This window comes from Giraffa tippelskirchi, chromosome 10 (assembly GCF_054371585.1).
Source record: "Giraffa tippelskirchi isolate mGirTip1 chromosome 10, T2T-mGirTip1v1.2.pri, whole genome shotgun sequence".
Classification (NCBI taxonomy): Eukaryota; Metazoa; Chordata; class Mammalia; order Artiodactyla; family Giraffidae; genus Giraffa; species Giraffa tippelskirchi.
The window spans coordinates 160,308,757-160,335,303 of record NC_137284.1 but is presented as its reverse complement, the minus strand read 5'-3'; the positions used below and the strand labels follow the sequence as shown (position 1 = coordinate 160,335,303).

At 39.0% G+C, this 26,547-nt stretch overlaps 1 protein-coding gene across 16 annotated transcripts in view; it reads left to right on the top strand.

Moving 5' to 3' along the window:
* The window catches only part of LMBR1 (limb development membrane protein 1), a 138,365-nt gene that overhangs the window by 24,497 nt on the left and 87,321 nt on the right, over nucleotides 1-26,547 (top strand). For 6 of the 16 annotated variants that reach the window (XR_014067088.1, XR_014067087.1, XM_081535400.1 and 3 more), the window contains exons 2-5: nucleotides 495-567; nucleotides 3,060-3,099; nucleotides 5,354-5,493; nucleotides 24,653-24,756. Coding sequence is in view for 14 of the 16 variants with exons in the window: in XM_081535400.1 (XP_081391526.1) it covers nucleotides 495-567; nucleotides 3,060-3,099; nucleotides 5,354-5,493; nucleotides 24,653-24,756 (357 nt within the window). In the remaining 2 variants the exon portion in view is untranslated. Of the gene's footprint in view, nucleotides 1-494; nucleotides 601-3,059; nucleotides 3,100-5,353; nucleotides 5,498-8,412; nucleotides 8,729-24,652; nucleotides 24,757-26,547 lie in introns of all 16 variants that reach the window. The other 10 variants (XM_081535407.1, XM_081535402.1, XM_081535409.1 and 7 more) reach the window with 7 other exon arrangements.

Genomic DNA, 26,547 nt, shown 5'->3' with positions numbered 1-26,547 from the left:
ATCTTCTGGACCAGGAATGGAACCATGCCACCTGCATTGGCAGGCAGATTCCTATCCAGTGTGACACCGGGGAATTCCAGATTTCTGTATGATTGAATCTGTCTCATTGATCTGTCAGGTTTTGGTGCCAGCACACTCTTTAAATGTTATTGAAACTTCAGAGTGTGTTTTAATATTTGGTGGGGATAGTAGCATCTCATGAGTTTACTTTTCAAAGTTGTCAGTGATGGTCTCGTTCTTAATAGTTCCATGATTTTAAAACAACTTGGTCAAGTTATGAAAAGAAAAATGTCCATTGGGCTTTTTTTCTGGAATGATATTAAACTGGGCTGACTAGCTTGTATGAGTTAATATTTCATAATACTTTTTATTAGCTAAAATTTTTACTATGTAATAGATTAAATTCTTTTTCCTTATAAATACCAAAGATGTATTTTGTTTTACTTAAAAAGGTATGCAAAAAATGTAAATGTGTTAAATTTGTTTTGTTTCAGATCTGTTTCCTTCTTTTTGCCATTCTCTACATTGTCTCCTACTTCATCATCACAAGATACAAGAGAAAATCAGGTAAGCAGACACAGTGTAGTGAAAGCTTTGACTGTAATGCCATGTGGTCTAGACATGTTCCATGGCGGCATGGTACCATCAGCATGGTTAGTGTGTTCATTATGCCTGTGGTTGAAGCAAGCAGTTGCCTGATACTAAGAGCACTAAAAATAACCTCCAGGGAATCTGACTGCTTGCCCGGTCAGTAGTCAGACCCAGTTCTACTTCTTAGCCCTGAGCCCTTGTTTATCCCCATTCTTATGTTCAACTAAGAATAGTCCAGGGCTCTTCAGTGTCTTGGAAATTCCAGAGTTTATGAGGATGTTTGGTTCCTCGGCTCTGAATTTGAACATACTCACCCCCATCACCCCTACCCTGTTCTTTCTCTCACTACCAGAATATGGTTTCTTTCTAAAGTGGTTAGAATTTAGAGTCTCCATAGTAACCAGATGGTGCTAGTGGTAAAGAACCCGCCTGCCAATGCAGAGATGTAAAGAGACAAGGTTAGATCCCTGCGTCAGGAAGATCCCCTGGAGGAGGGCATGACACTCCAGTATTCTTGTCTGGAGAATCCCCGTGGACAGAGGAGCCAAGAGGATTCTGGTGGGCTATAGTCCACAGGGTCGCAAAGAGTCCAACGTGACTGATGTGACTTAGCACACATCCATCATACCATTTAACATTCAATTATGTATTATGTTATTCTTTTATTTTTTCATATGTATGCTTATCTCACCAGGGGGACCATTATATCGTTTTTTTTTTTAAAGAATTTTGTGCTGATTTATTCACAGATTTTTATGCTAGAGTTTTGTAAGTAACTAACCAGTGTTTTTTATAAAATAACTAAAGTAGTTACTTTACTGACTTCTGTTAAATTTGAGCTACTTCTTTGAAATCACAAGATTTCCACTTGTGATGCTAGGCTAATAGTAGGTGCCATGTAACTATTTAAGGATTTCATATATTAAAGATTCCTTATGTTATCATATTAAGCTTTAAGAATTTTTAAAGAAATCAGGAAATAGTGCTTGCTGTAGTGCACTGCTTGACTTTGTGACTGCACTGAAATACTCTTTGGATTCCTTCATCTGTCAAAATTTTGAAGACCTGGTATCCAGGACAGTATCTTAGCTGCTTTAAAAGATGTCTTGGCCTCAAGCTTCACAGATTATGTGCATTGAATGAGGAAGAGATAGAGAATGAATGAGCAATGCATTGTTTTAGAGGAAATTAGGGGATGATGAGCAGGAAAACAGGAGACTTATTAGATATTTTTACAGTAATCACAGGGGAGAGTAATGAAGACCCTGGACCTGGTTGGAAGAATATTGGCAATAGAACTGAAATGGATGTGAAGCTATTAAAACACTCTTGAAGATTTTGTGGTTGATTAGGTGTGGGTACAACAATATAAAAATTAATTGTGACAGTGGTACTTTGTGGTCTCTCTGGTTGTAAAAGTATTTTGGGCAGCCAGTAATTAAGAATAGAGTTTGGACTAAGAGAATGGCCCAAATATGCCATTGTCACTGAAGCAGGTGGGTACTCAGAATTCCAGAGACCCACACAGAGAGCCTTTGAGGACAACCCCAGTGAGGTATCGAGGAGAAAGAAGGGCTGGGGTGTTGTGTAAAATTTTTGTAATTGGATCATAGTTTCCTTAGCTGGTAAGATTATGTGGGAGGACTGAAAAGATGGCCGAGAGCCATGAGGGAGGAGAGGGGAGGGCGAGGCGGCACCAGAGCAAGGGCCATCCGCTCCTTGAAAGGGGCACAAAGCGAGGTGTCTAACTGGGGCAGGATGATGCAGCGTCAAGGCAGTGGCGTGCAGGGTGGTTTAGGGTAAAATCCTCATTCTTGCCATTACCAACAATAGGCTCAAATTACAGAAAAGTGTGTGATTCTAAAGGTTCTGAATTTTAATTTTATAGTAAATTTTTTTTTGGCTGTTATCAACCAGGGGCTTCCCTGGTGCCTCAGATGGTAAAGAATTTGCAATGCAGGAGCCCCGGGTTTGATCCCTGGGTCAGGAAGATCCCCTGGAGCAGGGAATGGCAACCCACTCCAGTGTTCTTGTCTGGAGAATCCCATGGACAGAGGAGCCTGGCGGGCCACAGTCCACAGGGTCACAAAGAATCGGACACAACTGAGTGACTAACACACATTATCAACCAGAAAATTTCATTCATTAGCCATTTCACTGACTTCGTATAACAATCAACTTGAATGTGGTTCCAAGGTTCTACTGAGTTTTATTTCCCTGAGCACTAAACATTTGGAAGATTTTAATTTACATATGGGAGTTTTGTTAATCAGGATTTTTTGATCAGTCAAAACACTCTTGTTCTTTAACCATATTCTATCCTATCTGATTTAGTGAGATTTAGAGTTGGAAAATTGCTTCTTCAGGTTTATATTTTATGTTTTATTAAACTAACGAAACATTTTGTTGGAAGATAAAAATATTAATGCCTTGAACATTTTTTTTTTTTGCCTTGAACATTTTTGCAGATGAACAAGAAGATGAAGATGCCATAGTCAACAGGATTTCGTATGTATTTTAATGTTCAGTTCTCGTGTTTCAAATTCTAGAGTCATGAATTTTCAAAACTTAATTCTGCCCTTTGGGCGGAAATATGGAAAAAATTCACCTAAAGTATTACAGCAACCTTAAAAGTATTATAGCAGCTTTTTCAAGGAAGTACATGTAAGCAATCACATGGATAATTGTGGACCGATTATCTGTTGAAATTTGCTTGCTTAAGGAGCCGACAGAAGGTCTTGGTCATCCCTTAGCCTCTCTCAGCCCACACCAGGAAGTCCTGTTGGCTCTGTCGTCAGAGTCTGCTGTGTTTCAGAAGGTGACGTTTCTAAAACTGCCTTCAGTTCTGAGGAACACTTTTCTGTAGTTGTATAACCAGTCACCATGTCTGCATTTTCTGGCTTGACCCAGGGCCCTGCTTTGAGGACCCCTTGTTGGCATTTTAGCTCTGCCGCATGAGCCTTTTATGGATAGTTCTCATAGTCACTCAAGGGCAGCAGATGGTATGACCCTGTTTTGTATCTCTAAGGCCAGTCAAATACTTTCTAGAAGGTTTTTGATGTAAGGTCCACTGTTTTATTTATGGTGACTATATATTCAGGATTTCTGGGTAACTTTTGATTGCAAAAACATTTGCGTGTCCTGATATGCTTACTCCTTGGTCACATACGCCTCCCACCTTTAGACTTAGAAGCCATGGTGGGCCTTTACAGCTGGGTTGCTGGCCAGTGTGCTGAGGGCCAAGAGGGAGAGGGCTAGGAAGGCTTCATGGGGCAGAGGATGCAGAGGGGCCCCGAGGGAGAGGGCTGACTGCCCAGACACACGGAGCCTGAAAACCCGGTGGGTGAGCCTGACAGTGTGTGGGCTCTGTCGTGGCCAGGGGAGCTCGGGCGGGTGGGTTGGGAGTCTCGTGCAGCACCTGGGAGCGGGGCCTGTGGGTGTGAAGGAGGGAGCAGGGGTGGCCGTCACAGTTGGGAGGACAGAGATGCAGGTCACGGGAGGTCACTTGGGGTAGGTGCCCAAGTTGGCAGTGCACCTGGGATGGAGATGTGTCCCCACTTTTCCCAGGAAACAGGCTGTCCATCCAGCAAAACCACTTCGTAAGCCTTCTCTTGTGTCTGAGTTAAACTATTTTTGACATGTATCATATGGTCTCCATTAAAAAATTTATCAGTGATTTGCTAAACAGGGCAGGTTATCTTTGGCTTTTAAGTAGGAAAACACTTCTCTTGGTTGCCACAAGATGGCATTGGCCTCAAAGTTACTCTATTAGATGTGATTTGAGCTTATATGATTTTTTTTTTCTTACATTTTCTTACATGTATTTTCACATTCTTTCTATGTTAAATTTAATAGAAGGGATATTAAATTAAAATTTCATCTCTAATTTTAGTGAGGGAGGTTCCATTTTCCTTTGCCATTTTAGTCTTCAAAAAACTTTAAAAATTAGATATAAAATTTTAAGCATTTTGGACATGTATAACTGAGAAAGTGAAAGCCCCTTATGGGCCCTCTCATAGGAGTTGTTCTATATTATGCTAGATTTTTTTAATGTACCTGTTTTCCTGTGTGAAAATATACATGTTGGGGGAGGGGGATGGGAGAGAACATAGTTTATATTTATTGTCTGTGCTTTTTCTTTTTAACTTTATTTTAGACATTTTCCATATTACACATTTTGAGTTTTCTTATTTTAAAAAGTGACAAAATCACCTTTTAAATATTGTTTAATAGTTTCCTACAATTTATTATATAGTTTATTTAACCTTTACCTATTTTAAGAGATAGTGGACCAATGGCTTTGTAAGTTTTTTCTTCTAGAAATAACCATTTTAGCTTTAGTCGTTTTTCATACTGTTTTTACAAGTATTTTTTTCACCTGAAACAGTTGTTGCATTGCTCTTAGCATATATTCCAGCTTTGTTAATTAAATGCAATTGTGAAATAAATACTTAAGTTTAAAAGAGGAATGAGACTACAATTTATTCTTCATAAAATGTGTGAAATACTCTATCTCCAGTCTATGTCTGCTTTAGGCCGACTTGGTAGACTTAATGGTCTGTTCACAGAGTGAGTTTTAGTTGGTCTAGTCTAACTTCTGGGACCATACGTATATCATCTGTCTTCCAACTGCGTATACTCAATGAAGTGCATGTCAATTCTTTTGGGATTTAGACACTGGCAGAGTTTGCTTCTGTTCTTTGTGAGTGACTCTGCGGCCGTGGCCCCCCCGCCTCTGCTGACGGTGGCTCTCCTCTTCCAGGTTGTTTCTCAGCACCTTCACTCTGGCGGTGTCGGCTGGGGCAGTCCTGCTTCTACCCTTCTCGATAATCAGCAATGAGATCCTGCTTTCTTTCCCTCAAAACTACTATATTCAGTGGCTGAATGGCTCCCTGATTCACGGTTAGTATGTATGTCTTAATATAATCACAGTTAGTGTTTTTATTTTATACCGTACTATATTTAAAATTTTTCCTTTTCTTATTTTCCATAAAAATATGGGTCTTCCTTCAGTAAACTATTTGAGTCCTTCATAAAATCAGAAAATCAGATTTTACTTACTAGTCTGATTCTTAGTTGTGAAAAGCTTTTCTGCAAGAAGCAGCATTTATACTGTGATTTTTTATAAATGCATTTTCATTTAATTATTTAGCAAGAGAATTTTGATTTATCTGGATATGGCAGAACTCAACCTCCATTTCAGACCTTAAAAAAAAAGCTTACCATACTTTCTATTTTATTTATTTGCTGTTCATTTCTTTAGTCATTTCAGAATGTGTGATAGAAGGGGGAAAAATTTTTTTGTCAAGGACAACTTTAAAATTTGTTGTTGTTGTTGTTCAGTTGCTAAGTCTTGTCCAACTCTTTGCAACCCCATGGCCTGCAGCACACCAGTCTCCTCTGTGTTCCACTGTCTCCTGGAGTTTGCTCATACTCATGTCAATTGAGTCGATGATGGCATCCAACCATTTCATCCTTTGTCGTCCCCTTCTCCTGTCTTCAGTCTTTCTCAGCATCAGGGTCTTTTCCAGTGAGTCAGCTCTTCTCATCAGGTGACGAAAGTATTGGAGGTTCAGCTTCAGCATCAGTCCTTCCAGTGAATATTCAGAGTTGATTTCCTTTATTAGTGTTAACTGGTTTGGTCTCCTTGCAGTCCAGGCGACTCTGAACAGTCTTCTCCAGGACCACAATTCAGAGCCATCAATTCTTCGGCAGTCAGCCTTCTTTATGGTCCAACCCTCACATCCATACATGCTGCTGCTGCTGCTGCTGCTAAGTCACTTCAGTCGTGTCTGACTCTGTGAGACCCCATAGATGGCAGCCCACCAGGCTCCCCCGTCCCTGGGATTCTCTAGGCAAGAACACTGGAGTGGTTGCCATTTCCTTCTCCAATGCATGAAAGTGAAAAGTGAAAGTGAAGTTGCTCAGTTGTGTCCGACTCTTTGCGACCCCATGGATTGCAGCCTACCAGGCTCCTCCGTCCATGGGCTTTTCCAGGCAAGAGTACTGTAGTGGGCCGCCATTGCCGTGAAAAACCATAGCTTTGACTAGATGGACCTTCGTCAGCAAAGTGACGTGTCTGCTCTTTAATATGACATCTAGATTTGTCACAGTTTTCCTTCCAAGGAGCTGTAGTCACCATTCACCTTGACTTTGGAGCCCAAGAAAACAAAATCTGTCACTGTTTCCATTTTTTACCCTTCTAGTTGCCACAAAGTGATGGGACCAGATGCCGTGATCTTCGTTTTCTGAATGTTGAATTTTAAGCCAGCTTTTTCACTCTCCTCTTTTACCTTCATCAAAAGGCTCTTTGTTCCTCTTGGCTTTCTGCCATTAGAGTGGTATCATCTGCATATTTGAGGTTATTGTTATTTCTCCTGGCAATCTTGATTTCAGCTTGTGCTTCGTCGAGACCAGCATTTTGCATGACGTACTCTGCATATAAGGAAAACAAGCAGGGTGACATACAACATACAGCCTTGATATACTCCTTTCCCAATTTTGAACCAGTCTGTTGTTTCATATCTGGTTCTAACTGTTGCCTCTTAACCTGCATATAGGTTTCTCAGGAGGTAAGTAAGGTGGTCTGGTACTCCCATCTCTTTTAGGATTTTCCCATTTTGTTGTGATCCACACAGTCAAAGGCCTTAGCATAGTCAATGAAATAGAAGTAGATGTTTTCTTGGAATTTCCTTGCTTTCTCTATGATCCAGTGAATGTTGGCAATTAGATCTCTGGTTCCTCTGCCTTTTCTAAATCCAGCTTGTATATCAGGAAGTTCTCTTTTCATGTACTGCTGAAGCCTAGCTTGAAGGATTTTTAGCATTACCTTGCTAGCATGTGAAATGAACACAGTTGTATGGTAGCTCTCAACATTTTTTGGCATTGCCCTTCTTTGGGATTGGAGTGAAAACTGATTTTAAAATTAATGTGGTTAAAAAATAATGACCTATTTTGGCAACATGGTATATTGCTTTGAAGCAAAATAGATCTGAATTTCAATCTTGGCTCTGTGATTTGCTGGAAATGTTTAGTGAGGTAGGACATTTTAATTTGTAAAATATATACAAAGGTCTAATACACATATCTTTTTTATGTGTTTCATTATCTTTTGTCCACTTTTTTCCATATTGAATTATGTTATCTCTTTATATGTGAAACACATCAGCTGTTTATCAGATTTTTGTAAATATGTTTCTCTGGTTATTTTACTTTTTAATTTTGCCTTTTTGGTTGCAGGATTTTTGCTTTTTATGTGTCCAGTCTTTTTCTTCCTTTGGTTTCTGTAATTGTTTTTGTATTTAGAAGATGATCTCCTTTCATGAGATGTGACAAATACTCCTTTTTTTCTTATTCTTTAAAAAATGGTTTTGTTTGCACGTAACTGTTTAATCCATCTGGAGTTTATACAGATAACTACCTTTTTTCTTACCCCTTTGTGTTTGTGTTTAAAGAAATACATATTTGCTGTAGAAAATTTGGAAAGCAAAATTTATAGTGAAGAAAATTAGTATTACAATCTCACAACCCAGAGAATTACTGTGAATACTGTTACCTAAACCCTTGAATATTGTGTGTGTGCATGTGAACACATAACTGAATAAATAATGAAATGGAACCCTACTGGAATTCAATAGATGAGACATTTCCCCTTTTAAATTTACATTTCTTTGATTACTAGTGAGGGTAGGCATTTACAAAGCACATTTATCGGTCATTTGTATTTGTTTTTTAGTAAATTGCCCCCCTGTATTTCTTGTGTCCATTTTGCAAGTTTTTAAGTATTAACTGTCAGGTTAATTGCAAATGTTTTCTTCCCAGTTGTCCTTTAATACTGCTTATCCTGTTTCTTGACAAGAAGAATTTTGACACCTTAGTCTGTCGGGTATTTTACACTGGGCTTGTGCTTTCTGTCACACTTGACCCTGGAAACAAATGGAGTCACTGATGCCCTGAAGACCAAATGAATTCAGTTAAGTTAGGACTAATTGTTAAGTGAATAAAGAGAAATTACTCCATTTTTGTTGCTTAGCAATTGAACTCAAGCAAATTAAGGTCTTTACTGAAATTGACACAAAAAAGTAAGCCATCTACTGGAACGTCACTATGGAAGGTAGGAAACAACCTGCAAAGTAAGGTGAGTTGTATTTATCAATGGTGGGTTCAAAAATATATTTATCAGTGATTTTTCTGGTGAATTACTTTTAGATAACAGTTTGTTACTAACCAGTAGTTAGGAAATACATGATTTGCAAAAGTTTTTGGCACATGTTGTCTGAAATGTTTGTTGAAGACTGCTCCCTTTGGCCTTCGCTTTCCATAAGGTTCTGTGGGGCGTGCGTTTTGAGGATGGGGCTACAGGTGTTCTCCCGGAGGTGCGGGTGGTCGTAGTCCAGGCTAACCAGAATTATGAGGGAGCTGGCCTTTGTTTCCAGTTTTACTAAACAGAAAATGCATGATATACTTAATGACCTTTAAATACTCGAATCATAGCCATTTACTTATTCTTTTTATGGACTGAAGGTAAGAACTATCAGTACGCGATGTGCTATGTATTTATGCTGGAGTCTTAACCTTGGAAGTAAATGTATTTGTTTGTATTGGTTGCCTTTCTGATTATAATGTCAGAGGTGTAAGCTCAGGCATTGTATTTTGTTTATGAATCAGGGCTTGGAAAAGTGCTTCCCACATAGTGGTAGCCCAGTAAACGTGTGTTGAATGAGTAGGTAAACTGTATGCACTAGCTTTAACCTCCAGTGACCATGTCGGCTGAAAGTTGGGGAGCTAGAGGAGGAGCCCCTAAGTTACGTCATTGCTTCTAGATACATTCTCATGGTAGGTCTTAGGAAGTCCTAGTTGCCAGCGCTGGACGTTGTTCTCGAGGGTTTGATGAGCCTAACTTTGTTTCTTCTTCTGGTTTTTTGGGAGAGCTGCTTGTAGTGAATTTCATAAAGCTTGATATTTATCTTTCTCTTCTGAATTCATAGTTGTGTTTAATCTTGTAGATGACATCCAAGGAGTGTTTGTTTCCTAACATTGTCTTGGGGTTGAAGATTGGTCAGCCTTAGATATGCTTGCTTCTTTGCTTTTTAAAAATTATAAGCATGAATGGGGCAGACTGTCACAGGGAAGCACCCAGGGTGTAGTTCAGCATGAGGGTGAAGGCAGCGGTGACAGGAGCCAGGTCAGCTGTGGAGAGTGTGCGTCTGCGTTGCTGCGGCTACACATAACCTCCGTCCCAAGCACCATGGCCACTCTTTGATGCGCTCCCGGGGTGATGCGGGCTGGCTCGGGGAGGAGGCTGCCGGAACCTGTGAGACTAGGACAAGGCCATCTGTCCACTTTGCTATGAGACTCCTCTGCTGAGGTCTCCCTTTGATGGGATGCAAATCAATTCACTTTTTTTCCCATTCAGAGTGGGCTGTCTGCACACCTCTTCTCCAAATCTCCTTGTTACCAGTTTTCCAGTCATGCTCCTTCCAAGTCCCTGACCTTCCAGCTGAGCCACAGGCCAGTATGAATGTATAATCATGTGTCTGGCCGTTTCTGAGCAAAGGGAGCAGTCAGGTGCACTGCCCAAAGTCCTGTTCACTGGGAGGATTCCCTGTCACTCTTGGCCTTTGTAGATGTCCCAGGGAGGGCTATCCCCCTGGGGGCGGTGTCTGCATGTGTGGCAGACCCGTCTGCGAGCCAGGCCCCTTCTTCTCTTCCTCTACCAGCTGATCAGAAGGAATGCCCACCAGGCCACAGGTACAGTCCAGCTAGGGGAGGGAAGTGGGGACCGTGGGCATCTAGGCCACTCTCATGTGATCTACTCATGCCTTCAGGGCCTGTCAGGCATGGTCGCCACTTGCATCTGATGTTGGTTGTTGCTGGCACACCCACTTTGTGGCTTGGCGCGCCCGCCGGTCCACGAGGGCCCACTCAGGCTGCATGGTGACTTGGTGACCCACAGTTAAGCGTTCAGTCTCCAGTAAGCCTGACGGCAAGCCAGGAACTTTCTCAGCGGTAAGGTAGTAGTTACCTGCAGGGGGATGGCAGGACTTTGTACTGAAATCCCAAGGGCCTTTGCTGTGATTCCCCTCCAGGGTCTGTCATGGGCCCTGAACAGCATCCTCTCTGCTGCTGACACTTCAGCACCATTAGATCTGCGGGGTCATAAGGCCAAGGGCAAAGCAGCCTGCAGAGCTGCCTGGACCTGCTGCACAGCCTTCTCTTGTTTTGAGCCCTGCTCAAACCCAGCAGCTTTCTGTATCACTCAGCAATGGGCCAGAGAGACACACCCATGCGAGGAGTATGTTCCTTTCCAAATCCCAAGAAGGCCCTGAGCAGTGCGCCTCTACTTGGTGTAGGACAGGCCAGGTGCCATAGCCTGGAAGGGCTGTGACCCACACCGCTGGGCCCTGGAGTGTCTTCCGACAAGTCTGGAGTCGTTGCTGCCGCTTACGCACTGGGTCTGACTAGCATACTGTCATCTGTGTAGTGGGGCAGTGTGCAGTCCCCTGGAAGGGAATGGTGTCGGAGATCCCTCAAACTCAGTTGTGACATTGGGCCAGGAGGAGCTGGGCCCCGAAGTCAGGACAGTGAAGATGAGTTGTTTGCCTTGCCAGCTGAAAGCAGACTGCTTCTGGCGGGCCTCATGGACGGGCTTTCCCAGGTAGCCCCAGTGGTGAAGAACCTGCCTGCCAATGCAGGCCTCATGGCCAGGGATGGGGAAAAAAAGCTTTTGTCACATTGGTAGGCATACCAGGTACCAGGAGATGTATTCATTTGCCCTCACAGTGAAGCAGCTTCTTCACCGTAGCACCCCTGGTTGAGAGTTGCTCTCAGGTTAAGCTGCTGAGAACCCACAGTCATTCTCCAAGGTCCCTCTTGGGGATGTGTGAGTCAGCCTCCTCTCATCTTTCAAGTCCTTGATGGCTGCGCTAATCCCCGCATCACTCAGGAACATGGGATTTCTTGTGGATTATGGTTTCCAGGTTAGAGGTGGTTCTGGTGGCTCCTGCTTGGCCTTTTTCACTGTGATAGCTCTCATTCTGCAGGTCAGGGAACTGTGTGGGGATTCTGCCTGCATTTGAGCATGTCCGTTCCAGTTAGGCATTCCAGACCTGGGGAAAGAGCTGCAGCACAGGTTCAGGGACCCGCTGTGAGATGGGTGCAGCCTGAGCTAAACTCCCTTGACCCCCTGACCTCCACAAGCCCCTGCTCTGACCAGGGTGGTGCTTTGGGTCCCCTGGAGGTAGTGTCATTTCAGAGCCAGAGTTGGTAGTCCCGAATGTCTGATGATTTCTCTTAGCCCAGGGCAGTGATGGTATCCGTATTCATGTGTGAATCATTTGCCATCTTGTGACATTTATGGGATTTTCTTGAATTATTTTTTGTCTTTTTTGTTAAATGTTTTATCAATTTATGCTAAATTCTTTGAGGCCTGGGAACATGTCTTAAATTCTCTTAATCTCCGATGAGGCACCTGTCCCAGTTCTTGCACAGGGACAAGTAAAGATTCATTGATTGGATGAATAACAGTTATTAATTGTATCATTAGGAATACTTTGCTAGAGTGGACTTAATTTGAAAATAAATTTAACGGCTTATTCTGAAAAATTATCAGTATGGAACGATTGTGCTGTTAATGTGTAAATCACATGAGGATTAGAGGCTAAAATATGTGTCGACAGTGCTTTGATATCTGTAAATGTATTCAGTTCAGCTTGAATACAGTGTTTGGATTTTGGACATGTGTTTGAAATGTTTTGTGTTAATTGTATTACCTTGGAATTATAGGATTCTGGGCCAGAATTTAGTGACATTAATAAATACAATAGTAAACTTAGTTCTAAATCGCTATCTTGCAGTAAGATGTAGTTCTGTCTACAATGAGAGAATTATTAAAACATTTTCTTGAAAAACGTAATATAGAAATGATATTGAAGCTGGAGTGGGTCAGGTTGATAGTCTTTTGCTCATTGATGGTTTTAGCTGGGGCTCTTTGTCACTGTCAGCTGGGTGCTAAGAGAGATGGGGTTCATTGCTTCCTTCGTGTGGGCCATGACATGCCAGTGATTATAGTTTATTATAGGCTGGTACAAAAGGGACCGAGAGGACAAATTAAAGCCATAGCTAAAATTTGTCTTGTTTTTAATTCTAATTTACTATTACAATTAAAATAGGAAAAGAATAAAAATACAAGAAAGTGTCTATTGTATTCACTTTCTATATCTTTACTATTAAAATGTAAGTAGAGAAGTACGGAATTCTTCAGATGAACCACCATTCAGCTGCTTAGTGACTTTTCCTTCTTGAGTGATGAGAATGCTTTGGGACTTGATGAAGGTAGTGGTTGCACAGCGTTGTAAACACACTAAATGCCACCGAATTATCCACTTTAAAATGATACTTTCATGTATGTGAGTTTAAAATGAAAATAAAAATGAAACTTTCATATACCTTTGGATATAATCAAGTTATAGCCTTAAATTAAATAAGGAAATAATTCTTCAGTTTTTGAGGTATTTTCTCTCAGCTAAGCTGTCTATACTCACTTATGACCAGACAGAGATATACATTTATAATATGATTGACCATGTTAAGATTCAGCCTGTTGAAAGATAACCACAATGAATCTGGCTTGACTTTGCAAGGTATGTGTGCCTTATTTTGATTTGTCAGCAAGAAGAGCCAGTATAATATTTTGGACATGACGCAAGAACAGCCCCAAATCCATCTTTGTTTTATACATTTTCAAGACCCACAGAAGGTCAAAAAATTCAAACTTTTAGATTTTAAGCAATTAAAAACTTAAAAAGGAAAAATAGGTATCATGTTTACTTATGTATAAACATTAAATCAAGAAGGAAAAGTCACTAAGCAGCTGAATGGTGGTTTATCTGAAGAATTCCGTACTTCTCTACTTACTTTTTAATAGTAAAGATACAGAAAGTGAACACAATAGACACTTTCTTCTGTTTTTATTCTTTCCCTATTTTAATTGTAATAATAAATTTAAACATTAAATCAAAAGTCAGTTCTTACTAAATTTTAAGGTACCATTATTAGTAAAATAAATATTACTAACAATTTCTAGTTAATTGGTCTCAATAATTCAGCCTTTTATTATAACATACATCATTCTAGTTGTATAATTACTTGATATTTATTATTTATAATGGTGAAAATAAAAAGCAATCTAAGTAGGAAATTTGCTTGAATTTTGTTAGATCCAAACAGTGGAGTGCTTTTTACCATTATAGATGATGACGCAGATGAATATTTGTTTATATAGAAAGATGCTGAAAAAACTTTTCTTTGAGTGGTAGGATTATATAATACAGAAAATCTTTATTTTATAGAAAATTTTGTTTTGGTGTTTGCATTTATATTTATACAGTAGATGTGTATTGCTTTTTTTTAATTTTAAAACCAAAGTTAAAATGTTTCACAGCTTATTGCTAAAATTGTTCTTTTTGTTTTATTTTCCTTCCAAGTACAGAAGCAAAAGCTATACTTGTGAGGTTCTCACAACACTCATTCAAGAGCAAACTTGTAGTCTTTCCTTTAAAGCTTATGCTTTCTTAGAATTTTTTTTATTATATGTCACTTTTTGGCAATTGGATTAGATCTTCAGTTCCAGTGAAATATGGTTTTAACTTAGTTTTGCTGCTTTGGAAATGATTGAATATGGCTGAACTTGGATTAATTTTCTAATTTAAATGAATGAAGTTTTTTGTCTGTGTGATTAAAAAGTGATAGATATTTTTTGCTTCATAGTGTTATATTTTGTTTTGAAATATTTTGTGACTCCAGCAGATGGAGCTAGAAGATAATGTATCCATTGGTGATCTGGCAGTTCAGTTTGGTTGGATTGAGTTTTGAACTAAGTATTCTGGAATTGTTAAGTAGCCTTTGTTTGTTTAGACACCTCTTTTGGGGACAGACATTGAATATCTTTCAAAACAGTTGTCATTGCAGCTGATTTAGGTAAACTGCAAGTTTTCTGAATTTTTAGGGTTCTACTGTGTTGGAGCATATAATTTTAGCTTTCTGAAGTAGAGAAATTTAGCTAACATTTTTTCTTTTACAAATTGATAAGTAATAATATATAATACAATAAAGGTGGTGGTAGTAGTATGTTATGTGTATTAGCCCTAATTTTTAATTTAAGAACGCTTTATCAAAATTATACCATATTCTTAAGAGATACTTATGTGTGTATGTCTGATATATGTTTGCAGAATGCTGAAAACTTGTAAGTTTTACAGTTTTCAAAAATAAAATGACAACTTAGGAGTGTATAGTAGCTTTATTATTTTTCTAATTAAATGTTCTCATAGTAACTTTAACTTTCTTATATGTTGCAGATTTGATAATTAAATTAGCATGAGCTGAGTCTGAAGCTTTCACATTTATTCTGGTTAATAAATTTAATTTTTTGCATTATTTAGATTTTTTTTTAAAAGCTGGTTATTTACATAGGTAATTATACTGTTACCTAGTATATTACCATCAACTCTGAAATTCTTTGTGTTAAGTGAATTTTTCTTCCAGAAATAAATGTGGTGTAGGTTATAACTCTTTTTGCAGTTGTGGTTGGTAGAACCATCAGCAATAATGTTGACTTTCCTGAAAAGAGGGAAGTGGGGGAAAATTAAAAAAAATAAATTATATGTGTTATATTAATATATAAAGTTCAGTACATAAAAGAAGACACCTAATTTCATTACAAACTTAAATGAATTGTTATTCAGAATCTTTGTGATCATCCCGACCATTTTCTTCACTTGTTGATAAAGATTTCTTTATTTAGATTTTCATTACTATCTTCATTTTAAGTGTGTTGGTTAGTTAGAAGAGACATTTTTCCTGATTTGTGATCTTTTGCCTAAGGCAGACTTTCGTTTTCAACTTTTGATTTCTAGAGAAGAATTTGAATTTGTATTTTTCACTACATGAAAGGGACACATAATGATCAGAAGGATAAATTCTGGAAGCACATATACTTTTATATTTAGAAATCAACAATAGTGATGTCTCCTTTATAACATGGATGATAACTGTTTCCAATCTCAAAGCCTAAGTAAATTCCCCGATGATAAAAGCACAGTGAGGCGTCCAGGGCTCACACCCGCGGTCGCAGCCGTTTGAGCCTCTGGAGCTGCTGCCACTCGGTGATGTGTGCCTCTGCAGGGGCTGCCGAGTGAGCAGCCTGAGGTCTGCGACTGACCGGGCCAGCTGGCATCTGCGTCTCTGTTAAGCTTTGCTGCCCTCTGCCCGTTTAGGCATGTTGTGGGGACGTTATATGATACAGTGGTGTGGAGGATTTTGAGATTCACAAAGGAGCTTAAATATAATTTTTAAGGGTCTTTATATGCCCCTTATAGAAGACTTAGAACGTGTAGGTCAGTGGGAAGAAAAAAATCATCCGTAATTCTACTATATTTACATTGTTAATAATTTGGTATATTTTTTTGCAGTTTATTTTCTGTGCCTGTTTTTTGTCATTGTTGTTTTCATGTATTTTTAATGCCATATTAGAATACAGAGTATTATTGTGTAAGCTTTTTTTTGGTGTAATTAATGAGAATTGTTCTTTAAGGAAAGGTTCGAGAGCTGCGGACCCCATGGACTGTAGCCCGCCAGGCTCCTCTGTCCATGGGATTCTCCAGGCAAGAATACTGGAGTGGGTTGCCTGCCCTCCTCCAGGGAATCTTCCCCACCCAGGGATTGAACTTGTATCTCTTATGTCTCCTGCATTGGCAGAGGGTTTTGTTTTTTTTTTTACCACTGGCGCCATCTATCTGGCCTAATTGCTTATGTGCTTTGGAATTTTCAGGATTTTGGACCATTTGTGTTATGTTGAGACAGGGTGGGGAGAGGCACTGATGATAATTTAACATTTTGGTATGTTATTTCTCTTCTGTTGTTCATGAGTGCTCTGTGAGTTATGTTTTAGCCCATTTTATGCATGAACTAGGATGGCAGAGTTCCAGTCCCTTTTTTAGGTCTTATATAGCTGGTAGATGCAAACCCAGGCTGGTCAGACATAAAGTGCTCCTCACTGAGACATCTGCTGCCAGGCCTGGGAAGGTCTTAAATCACGAGCAGTGTGCATCTCTTGTTGTGGACTGAGTACACAGCGTCCATTCAGCATTTTATTGAAGTACGGTTTGTTAAAACCTTTCTGTATGAGAAAGACATATTGGTATGTTTAGGCTTGAATGTACAAAAGTGTTCTGTTTTAGTGTTTTCCAAACTGGTCAGAAGCTCAGCGAAGCATTTTGTTTTACTGAGATGGATAAAATTAATGGGCTATCATAGTCTCAGCTTAAACATGGCCCTTAGGAAAATCTTGTGAAACAGATGTTCTCTTTTTGGCAAACCAAAAAGGGCCCTCACGATCTCATGAGCCCTTAGGATCTCATGAGCTGAAGTGAAAGTTTTCACAGATAGTGTATTTATTGGAGGCTCTGGCGAAGAATTTGCTTCCAGGTTCATTCAAGTTGTGACTCAGTTTGGTTCTCTGTAGTTGTGGGCCTGAGGCCCCCATGTCCCTGCTAGCCGTTAGCCAGGTGCCAGTCTGCCCTATAGGTTACCTGCCCCTTTTCTCAGGGTTTTCATGTGACAGCACCCCCCATCCCCAGCAAAGTTGTGTCAAGTTCTTCCCTGACTTACCCTTCTGTTTCATTTCTGACTCCTCTGAGAGAAAGTTCTCTGCTTTTAAACACTCCTTTGGTTAGGTTGTACCCACCTGGCCAATCCAAGATGGTTTCCCTGTCTCTTTTTATTAAAGTCTACAGCCTTAATTGTGTCTGCAACATTCTTGTCTCCATGTATATTGGGTTGAAGGTGGTTCCCCCAAGTTCATGTCTGCTTAGAACCTCAGAACATAACCTTATTTGGAAATAATATCCTTACTGATATAATTAGTAAATTAAGATCACGATGAATTAGGGTGGGCCCTAGTCCAATAACTGTTGTCCTTACAAGAAGATAAAACAGAGACCTGCACAGTGGGAAGAATGTGAAGACAAAGGCAGAGGTTGGAGTGATGCGTCTGCGAGGCCCGGAGTACGCCTCCTCTAAGGAAGGAGTCTTGCTAGAACCTCTGCAAGGAGTGTGGTCCTTCTGACACCTTGATTTTGGACTTCTAGCCTCCACAACGGTGGGAGAATAAATTCTTGTTGTTTGAAGCTGTCCAGTTTGTGGGACTTTGTTACAGAAGCCCTAAAAATGAATATACCGTGTAGCATATTCACTAATAATACTGGATAACAACTCTAGGGATTCGGGCGTGAATATCTTTGGGGATTTGCTCTGCCTCTCGTGAGCCTACAGCTGAGTACAAAGCAGGAAAATACAACCCATAATGAAGAGAAAAGTCAGTCAGAAGGAATTGACACAGATTCAAAACTAGTGAAGGAGAACAGTGAAACATTTCTTGTAACTGTTTCATTTGTTCCAGGAACTGGAGGAAAGACTGAACATACTGAGACATGAGAGACTTAAAAAGATTTAAGAACCAAATAAACTTCTAGAGATGAAACCTGTAATATCTGACATGAAAATGTACTGGATGGAATAAAAGCAGATTAGATACTACAGGAGAGATAGTGGATTCTAAGACATAGCAATAGAAAACTGTCTAAAAAAGAAACAGAAAAAAACAAATGACTGAAAAACCAGGGCGTCAGTGATATAATTGATGTTCCCAAAGAAGAGAGGGTTAAGAAAAATATTTGAAAAACTAATGGCAGAAAAATTTCAAGATTAGATGACAACTGCAAACCCTCTTATCGAAAAAGCTCAACTTGTCCCAGTTACAATATGGCAAAAAACCACTACAATACTGTAAAGTAATTAGCCTCCAACTAAAATAAATAAATTAAGAAAAAAAAAAGACCTGTCAAAATACATCATCAGATTGGTCAAAACAAGTGGTAAGGAGAAATCAGAGAAAAAAATATAAAATACAGAGGAATAGTGATGAGAATTACAGCATATCTCTTGTGGAAAAAAATGCAAGACAGATGGCAGAGTAGCAACATCTTCGAAGTACTGAAAGAAGAAAGCCCTGCCAACCTGGTTTTATATCCAGTGAAGATATTTTTCCAAAAGAGTGAGAATAAAGACAGTGTCAGATATACAAAAGGTGAAAGTCCATCACTGCAGACCTATACTACCAAAAATAAGGGACGCCCTCCAAGCAGAGGCAGAGTGGTAGCAGGCAGAAGTCTGGACCTGTGAAACAGAATGAAGAGCACTAGAGGTGGCTAAATTGTGGGCAAATGTAAAAGAGTATGTATCATATAAGTCTTATGAAAAGAGAATTGGCTGTTTAAATTAAAAATAGTAACAATATATTGTGAGTTTTATGACGTGCAAGTAATAGCACATGCCACCAGTAGCACAAGGGCGGGAGAAAAGAAACGGCAGTTATATGCAAGGGTCTTAAATGCTGTGTGTGAAGTGTTGTGCCTCTTGCAGGCAGACTGATGATTTAAAGGTGTATATGATAAACCTCACACAACCCTAAAGTATCTCAAAGAAGAAATATAGTCAATAAGCAAGCAGAAGAAATAGAATGGTATCATAACTAGAGTTAACCCAAAGGATCACAGAAAAAGAAGGCAAAGGGAGGACAAAACAATGGGATAAACAGAAAACCAAGAGCAAATTGATAGACCTGATCATGTCAGTAAACACCAGTGGTCTAAACATTCCAATTAAAAGGCAGAGATTATTCAATTGAATAAAAAAGAAAACACAAATATATGCTGCCTATAAGAACCTGCTTTAAATGTAAACACACACACAGGTTAACAGCAATAGGAAAAAAGATTTACTATACTAATTCTAAGGAAAAGGAAGATGAAATAATTAGTATATTATTTTCAGAGAAAAGTAAAGAATGTTAACAGGCGTAAAGATCATTTCATAATGATGAAGGGGTTCATTCATTAAAAGAACATAGTAATAAACTTATCTGCTGAAAAAATGCCTATTTGCTACGTAACTATTAAATGCATGAGCTTCCCTGTTGGCTCAGATGGTAAAGAATCCACCTGCAATGTGGGAGACCTGGGTTCGATCCCTGGGTTGGGAAGATCCCCTGGAGAAGGGAAAGGCTACCCACTCCGGTGTTCTGGCCTGGAGAATTCCATGGACTGTGTTTACAGGCACTATTACTCTCATTCAACAGATAAGGAAGCTGAGGTGCTGCTGCTGCTGCTGCTAAGTCGCGTCAGTTGTGTCTGACTCTGTGCGACCCCATAGACTGCAGCCCACCAGGCTCCTCCGTCCCTGGGATTCTCAAGGCAAGAATACTGGAGTGGGTTGCCATTTCCCCCTCCAGTGCAAATGAATCCCAAAGTAAGGGGGTGGGAAATAAAAAAGATTAGAGGAGAAATGAACAAAATAGAGAATGGAAAGCATAGAGAAAATCAATGAGAAGGTCAATAATATTGATAAAGATTTAGCCAGATTGATCAGAAAAACAGACACCAGTTATCAGTATCAGGATATCACTACAGATTCTACAGCTGTTAAAAACATAATTAGTGCGTATTATGAATACCTTTATGTCAACAAATTCAACAGCTTAGAGAAATGGAAAAATTCCTTGAAAGGCAAAAACTACTGAAACATTCTCAGGCATTGTGGGAATGTTTCAAACATTCTCACAAACAAAACTCTAGGCTGAGAAGACTTCATTGGTAGTCCTTGCAAATATTAAAGGAAGAAATAATGCCAATTCTGCACAGACTTCTTAAGAAAATTGAAAATGAGATAATACTTCCCCACTCTGAGGCCAGCATAATCCTGATACCAAACCAAAACCAGATAGACATATGTGAAAACTATAGATGAACATCCCTCATGAACATAGATGTATAAATTTTGAGCATAATTTTAGCAAATCAAATATAACAATTTATAAAAAGGATAATATATCATGACTTTTGACAAAAGCAGTGTATTTAATTTACCATATGCACATACTAAACTAGGAAATTCATATGGTCACCACAATGTATGCAGAAAGAGCATATGACAAAATTCAGTGTCCATTCCTGATAAAATCTCTCAGCAGATTAGGCATGGAAGGGAATTCCCTTATCTTAATAAAGAGTCTCTGAAAACCCTACAGGTAACATCATACTTAATAGTGAAAGGCTGAATGCTTTTTACCCGAGCTTCGCCTCTCACCACTTCTGTTCTGGTGGTTTTTAAAGAATAAATGAGATTGCAAAGGAAAGAGTAAAACTCTCTAATAACAGATGACATGACTGTATTGAAATTCTATGGAAATTATTCTAAGAAAGCTATTAGAACTAATCAGTGAATTTTACATGGTTGCAGGGATATAGGATCAATGTATAAAACACCATTGCATTTCACTAGCAGTGAATAATTGGAAATCGATTTAAAAACCAATGCTATTTATATACAGTAGAATAAAAAATGTGAAGTGGTTAGGGATGTGTGAGACCTGAATACTGTAAACTAGGCATCACTGCTGAGAAGAATTAAAACGTGCTGAAATACATGGAGAGATGTGCTGCTGTGTTCATAGATTAGAAGACAGTAATGTTAAGGAAGCCCATTAATATGTCAGTTCTCCCCAAATTGATCCATAGATTCAACACCATCTCAGTCAAAATACCAGCATGTTTTTGTGTGTGTGTGTGTGTGGGGGGGTGGATAGAAATTGAAAAACTGACCTAAGACTTAGATGGGAATTTAAAGGACTTAGACTAGCCAAGACAGCTTTGAAAGAGAACAGGATTGGAGGGCTGACTGCGGGACTCCCAGTTTGTTCTAAGGCCACAGTAACCAGCACTGCTGTCTGCATCAACACAGAGTGGACTGTTTTCAATAAATGGTACTGGAGCAATTGGATGGTCATAGGTTTAAAAATGAACTTCAGTCCATATCTGGCACCATATGCAGAAAGTAATTCAAAAGAATCATAGACTTAAATGTAAAACTGTAACACTTGTAGAAGAAAATATAGGAGAAAGTCTTTGCCATTGGGCTAGACTGTAATTTCTTGGGCAAGATAGCTGAAGTATGATCCCTAAAGAAAACATTGATAAATTGCGCTTTGTCAACATTAGGAAATCTTGTTCTTTGAAAGACAGTGTTAAGAAGATGAAAAGATAATTCACAGAGTGAGAGAAAGTATCTGGAAATCATATGCCTGATAAAAGACATGTAATCAGAGTATGTAAAGAACTGCCAAACTCACTACGTACAACCCAATGAAACAATGGGCAATAAATTTGAAGAGACATTTAGCAAAGAAGTTGTAAATGGATGGCAGATAAGTTCCTGAAAAGATTTGACGTTATTATTCATGGGGGCAATGCAAATTAAAGCAGTGACAAGATGCCAGTGTGCCCCTGTGAGAACAACTGAAACTGAAAAGGCCATTTTTTTTGTCAAAATGTGGATGAGACTTCAACTCGGCTGGTGGGTATGTGAAATTGTATACCCACTTTGGAAGACGTTTTGGCAGTTTCTTTAAATGTTAAGAAACACACCTACTTTATGACCCAGACATTGCATGCTTACATATTTACCCAAAAGATATGAAAGTTTGTGTCTGTATGAAGACTTGTACTTGAGTGTATAAAACTTGTTTACGTATAAAGTTGTGTTGTATAAACTACAACTTTAGTTGTGAGACACAACTAAATACAACTTTAGTTGTGTAAAACACAACTTGAGTTGTGAGAGCCACAGCTCAGATAGTTTGCAGGGAGATGGATGAAGTGTGGTTAACTGAATCCACTCTGATACAAAGGGGCAGGCGACTGATGCGCCACAGCATTGAAAAAATCTCAACAAAATGGTGCCGGGTGACAAAAGCCAGACAGAAACGAGAGGATATACTACATTTACCATGTATGGAAAATTTTAGTTTTTTATAAAGTGCAGAATCTGACTCCTGGAGTGTGGAGTAGGAAGAGAGTGCAGGAGGCAGTGATTATAAAATGGTAAGGAAACTTGGAGTGACGGTTGCATTTGTTATCTGGGTTACAGTGACATAACTGTCAAATTTTATGACATTGTGCACTTTATATCAATAAAGTCATAAATTGTCAATAAAGTGTACACAGTATGTCATAATAACTCAGCAAATTTGCTACAGATTCATATTTTTGCCTTTGATACATGTCCCGCTTTTTTACCAAGTGAGCACGGGTGCTCAGAGTCCGGCAGCTTGGTATGGGAGCTAATTAGCACCGTGTGGTGGTAGCCTCTGGGGATGTGATGGTTATTGAAAGCAAAAAGTCATTAAGTGCTTATTTTGTGACAGACGTGCTGGTTGTCCATGCATTATTTCACTGAATTCTCAGCATCACCTACAGACATGATCCTCCGCTTCATGTAGGTGACGAACCTGTGACTTAGAAGGCTTGTCACATGAAAGTGCAGGGGCTCGAACCCAGTCTGTCTGGAAGTCTTGTGTGTCCATTTGGTGACCATCCTGTGTGACTTTCCTGGTTTTTAACATAATACAATTGGCTGTAACTATAACCCCTCTGATTGAAGAAGAAGATTAAGATTTTTAGCATCTTTATTTTTTTTTAAGACTGAAAAGTGGTTAAGTATTTTAGAACAATTTTTATTTTTAAAAGTACAAATTAGAGTTTTTCCCTCTGAAAGATATGAGACATTGTTTTTGAAGACACTTTGTAAAACATTCTGTTTCTTGCTAAGATAAATATATACTGTAAAATCATTCAAACTATCTAGATTTTTGAATAAGAAACTGCAAATTGGCTTTTAATGATATCACCGTTACCTACTAAAGGAAGCACATCTCTCTAGGTAAGCCGTGCAAGTGCCGCAGTCATTCTTTTTGTTTATATTCCATGCTGTTCCAGAAAGGATTTAGGGCTGTTATGAACGTGTGTGTGTGAATCTGTAACCAGGGCAGCTGGGAGCTGTCTGCCTTGGTTCCCTGAGAGCTCAGTGTGTAACCCCATGTCTGAAATGGAAGGTCCCTGAGGGCAGAGATGTGTGTTTCCTTCATTGCTGCATCTCCAGTGCCTGGAACAGTGCCGTACAAGTAAGAGTCTCAAAAGAACATCAGCTGCCTGTTTTCAAAAGCATTGCATTTTAAATGTATGTAGTGTGTTGAATTTATGCTTAGCATAATTTTTACCTTTGATTGTATAAATTTTAATGAAGATTATAGCGATCAGTTTTAAAGTTGAGTGTCTATAAAAAGTGAGCTGCTGCTCCAAATATCCCAACGAAATACCTAAAGTTCTGTATTTTTAAAAATCAAGTCTTACTATCATCTCAGTTGCTTTTTATTGTGATTTTATGAGTGTAGAATGTGCCAGAAAGGGAAAAGGTGACACGAACTCGCTTGCCTCTCGAGTTTTCTTTCCCAGTTGGAGTTGCTTACTAAACTTCTGTGATGCGGTCGTTTTTAAAAATCCCAGGAATTAGTGTAGCTCCTCGCAGGCTCTGCAGGCTTGGCGGGTTTTGTATAACCAGCCTCTGTCATGTTGGGGGATTGCTGTGAAGACTAAATGAGTTTGTATAATATCTGTAAATCATTTAGAACGGTGCTTGGCACATGAGGGCTCAATAAATGCTAATTATTACTTTAAGGGTTTTATGAGGCTTAAATTAAACAAGATAATACATGTAAAATGGTTAGTAGAGTATCTGGCATTTATTAAGTGCTCAATGAATGCTGCTGGCTCTAATTTAAATATTCAGGTGCCAATATGTCTGAAGAGGCTGTGTCTTTGGATTGCTGCATATGTCATTTGTTTAGTGAATTTATTTTAGAGCATGAGGAAAAATCAGTTTCTATATTGACTTTTCCCAATAGGTACAAGTTGCAGAGTTATAAAAATTTTGCAGGAATGTGTAATTATTATTCTGATTTCTAAGTTTAGGTCCTTTGTTAGGCCTCTCTATTAAGTTTATGTTTAGTTTTTCCTATTAACAAGTACCGAGCTTTGACTGATAGCACAGCAGTTCTCTTTGACAAGTTGTCAGTATCTAACTCATCTTTCCTTTATTGTTATCCTCGTAGGTTTGTGGAACCTTGCTTCTCTCTTTTCCAACCTTTGTTTATTTGTGTTGATGCCCTTTGCCTTTTTCTTTCTGGAATCAGAAGGTTTTGCTGGTCTGAAAAAGGTAAGTAAATGATGTTTTAGAATTAAATTTCTTAAAATGAAGAAGTAAATGTCACTCATTGTTGAACTAGAAATAGTATGCTTAAGCAACTTTTACTGGAATGTAAAACATTTAATAATAACAGTGCCTTATTAATATTAATAATGCTTTTATAATAATGTTAATAATGTTACACATTGAGTTAATAAAAGTGTCCACAGGAAGGAAGTCACCGCTTCACCTTTGAATGCTTTTTACAGTATGTGCAGAGTTGGTGGAGTGTTCTTTTGTAGAATGAATAAGCGTGATACAACAGCTTCTATTCCTTTCCTAGACACTGTCATTTAGTGTAAAGCATGACATGAAATTCTAAAACTCTTAAGCTGTATCGGGATGTAGAAGTGGGTTCACACCCAGTGTTTGCAGGGGGGCAGCATGTTACCAGGCTGCGCTGGATTGTCAGGTTCCCAGGGTCCCTGACTCACTGCGAGATGAGTGTGGGAGGCTGAGAAGTGGGCAGAGAGCAGACCGCCAGAGCATCTTAGACAGTTAATCCAGACCTTGTAAGTGGGAATCACTCCCTCTGTCCTTGAATAGTAGGACATTTTAAAGTGAAGGGAACAACATTTCCGTTTATAGCCTGTGGAGCTCTTTGCTATAAAAGCTTGGAATATAATGGAAGGATTTCAGTAGTTAATACTTTCTGAGTGACTTTTAAAACTTGACGAAATGAGTTCTAGTGTTACAGTTTACAGACACATTACACCTTTTTAACTTTTAGTTAGAGTTATTTGTAGTCATACTGTGGTATATGGTTGGTTTCATGTTTGGTGAATCCACTGAGATCAGAGTGGGTGGGTGTGTATGGCAGTCAAACCTGCATTGAGAACACTGGCTTTTATATATTTGATTTGTTTTTTATAATGATATATGTAAGTTATTTAAGTCATCCATGTAATGGGAAAAACTTGTATAGTTTCAGTTTAAACAAATAAAAATAACAATTAAAAAATAAAAAACCATAATTTCTTGAAGAATTATAGAAAGTTTTATTGTTGAAAGGGATTTACTTCAAACTTCCCTTTTATATCTAAGGGTATTAATGCGATCAATGCAAAGAAATAGAGGAAAACAACAGAATGGGAAAGACTAGAGATTTCTTCAAGAAAATTAGAGATCCCAAGGGAACATTTCATGCAAAGATGGGCTCAATAAAGGACAGAAATGGTATGAACCTAACAGAAGCAGAAGATATTAAGAAGAGGTGGCAAGAATACACAGAAGAACTGTACAAAAAAGATCTTCACGACCCAGATAATCACGATGGTGTGATCACTCACCTAGAGCCAGACATCCTGGAACGTGAAGTCAAGTGGGCCTTAGGAAGCATCACTACGAACAAAGCTAGTGGAGGTTATGGAATTCCAGTTGAGCTGTTTCAGATCCTCAAAGATGATGCTGTGAAAGTGCTGCACTCGATATGCCAGCAAATCTGGAAAACTCAGTAGTGGCCACAGGACTGGAAAAGGTCCGTTTTCATTCCAATCCCAAAGAAAGGCAATGCCAAAGAATGCTCGAACTACCGCACAATTGCACTCATCTCACATGCTAGTAAAATAATGCTCAAAATTCTCCAAGCCAGGCTTCAGCAATACGTGAACCGTGAACTTCCAGATGTTCAAGCTGGTTTTAGAAAAGGCAGAGGAACCAGAGATCAAATTACCAATATCCGCTGGATCATCGCAAAAGCAAAAGAGTTCCAGAAAAACATCTATTTCTGCTTTATTGACTATGCCAAAGCCTTTGACTGTG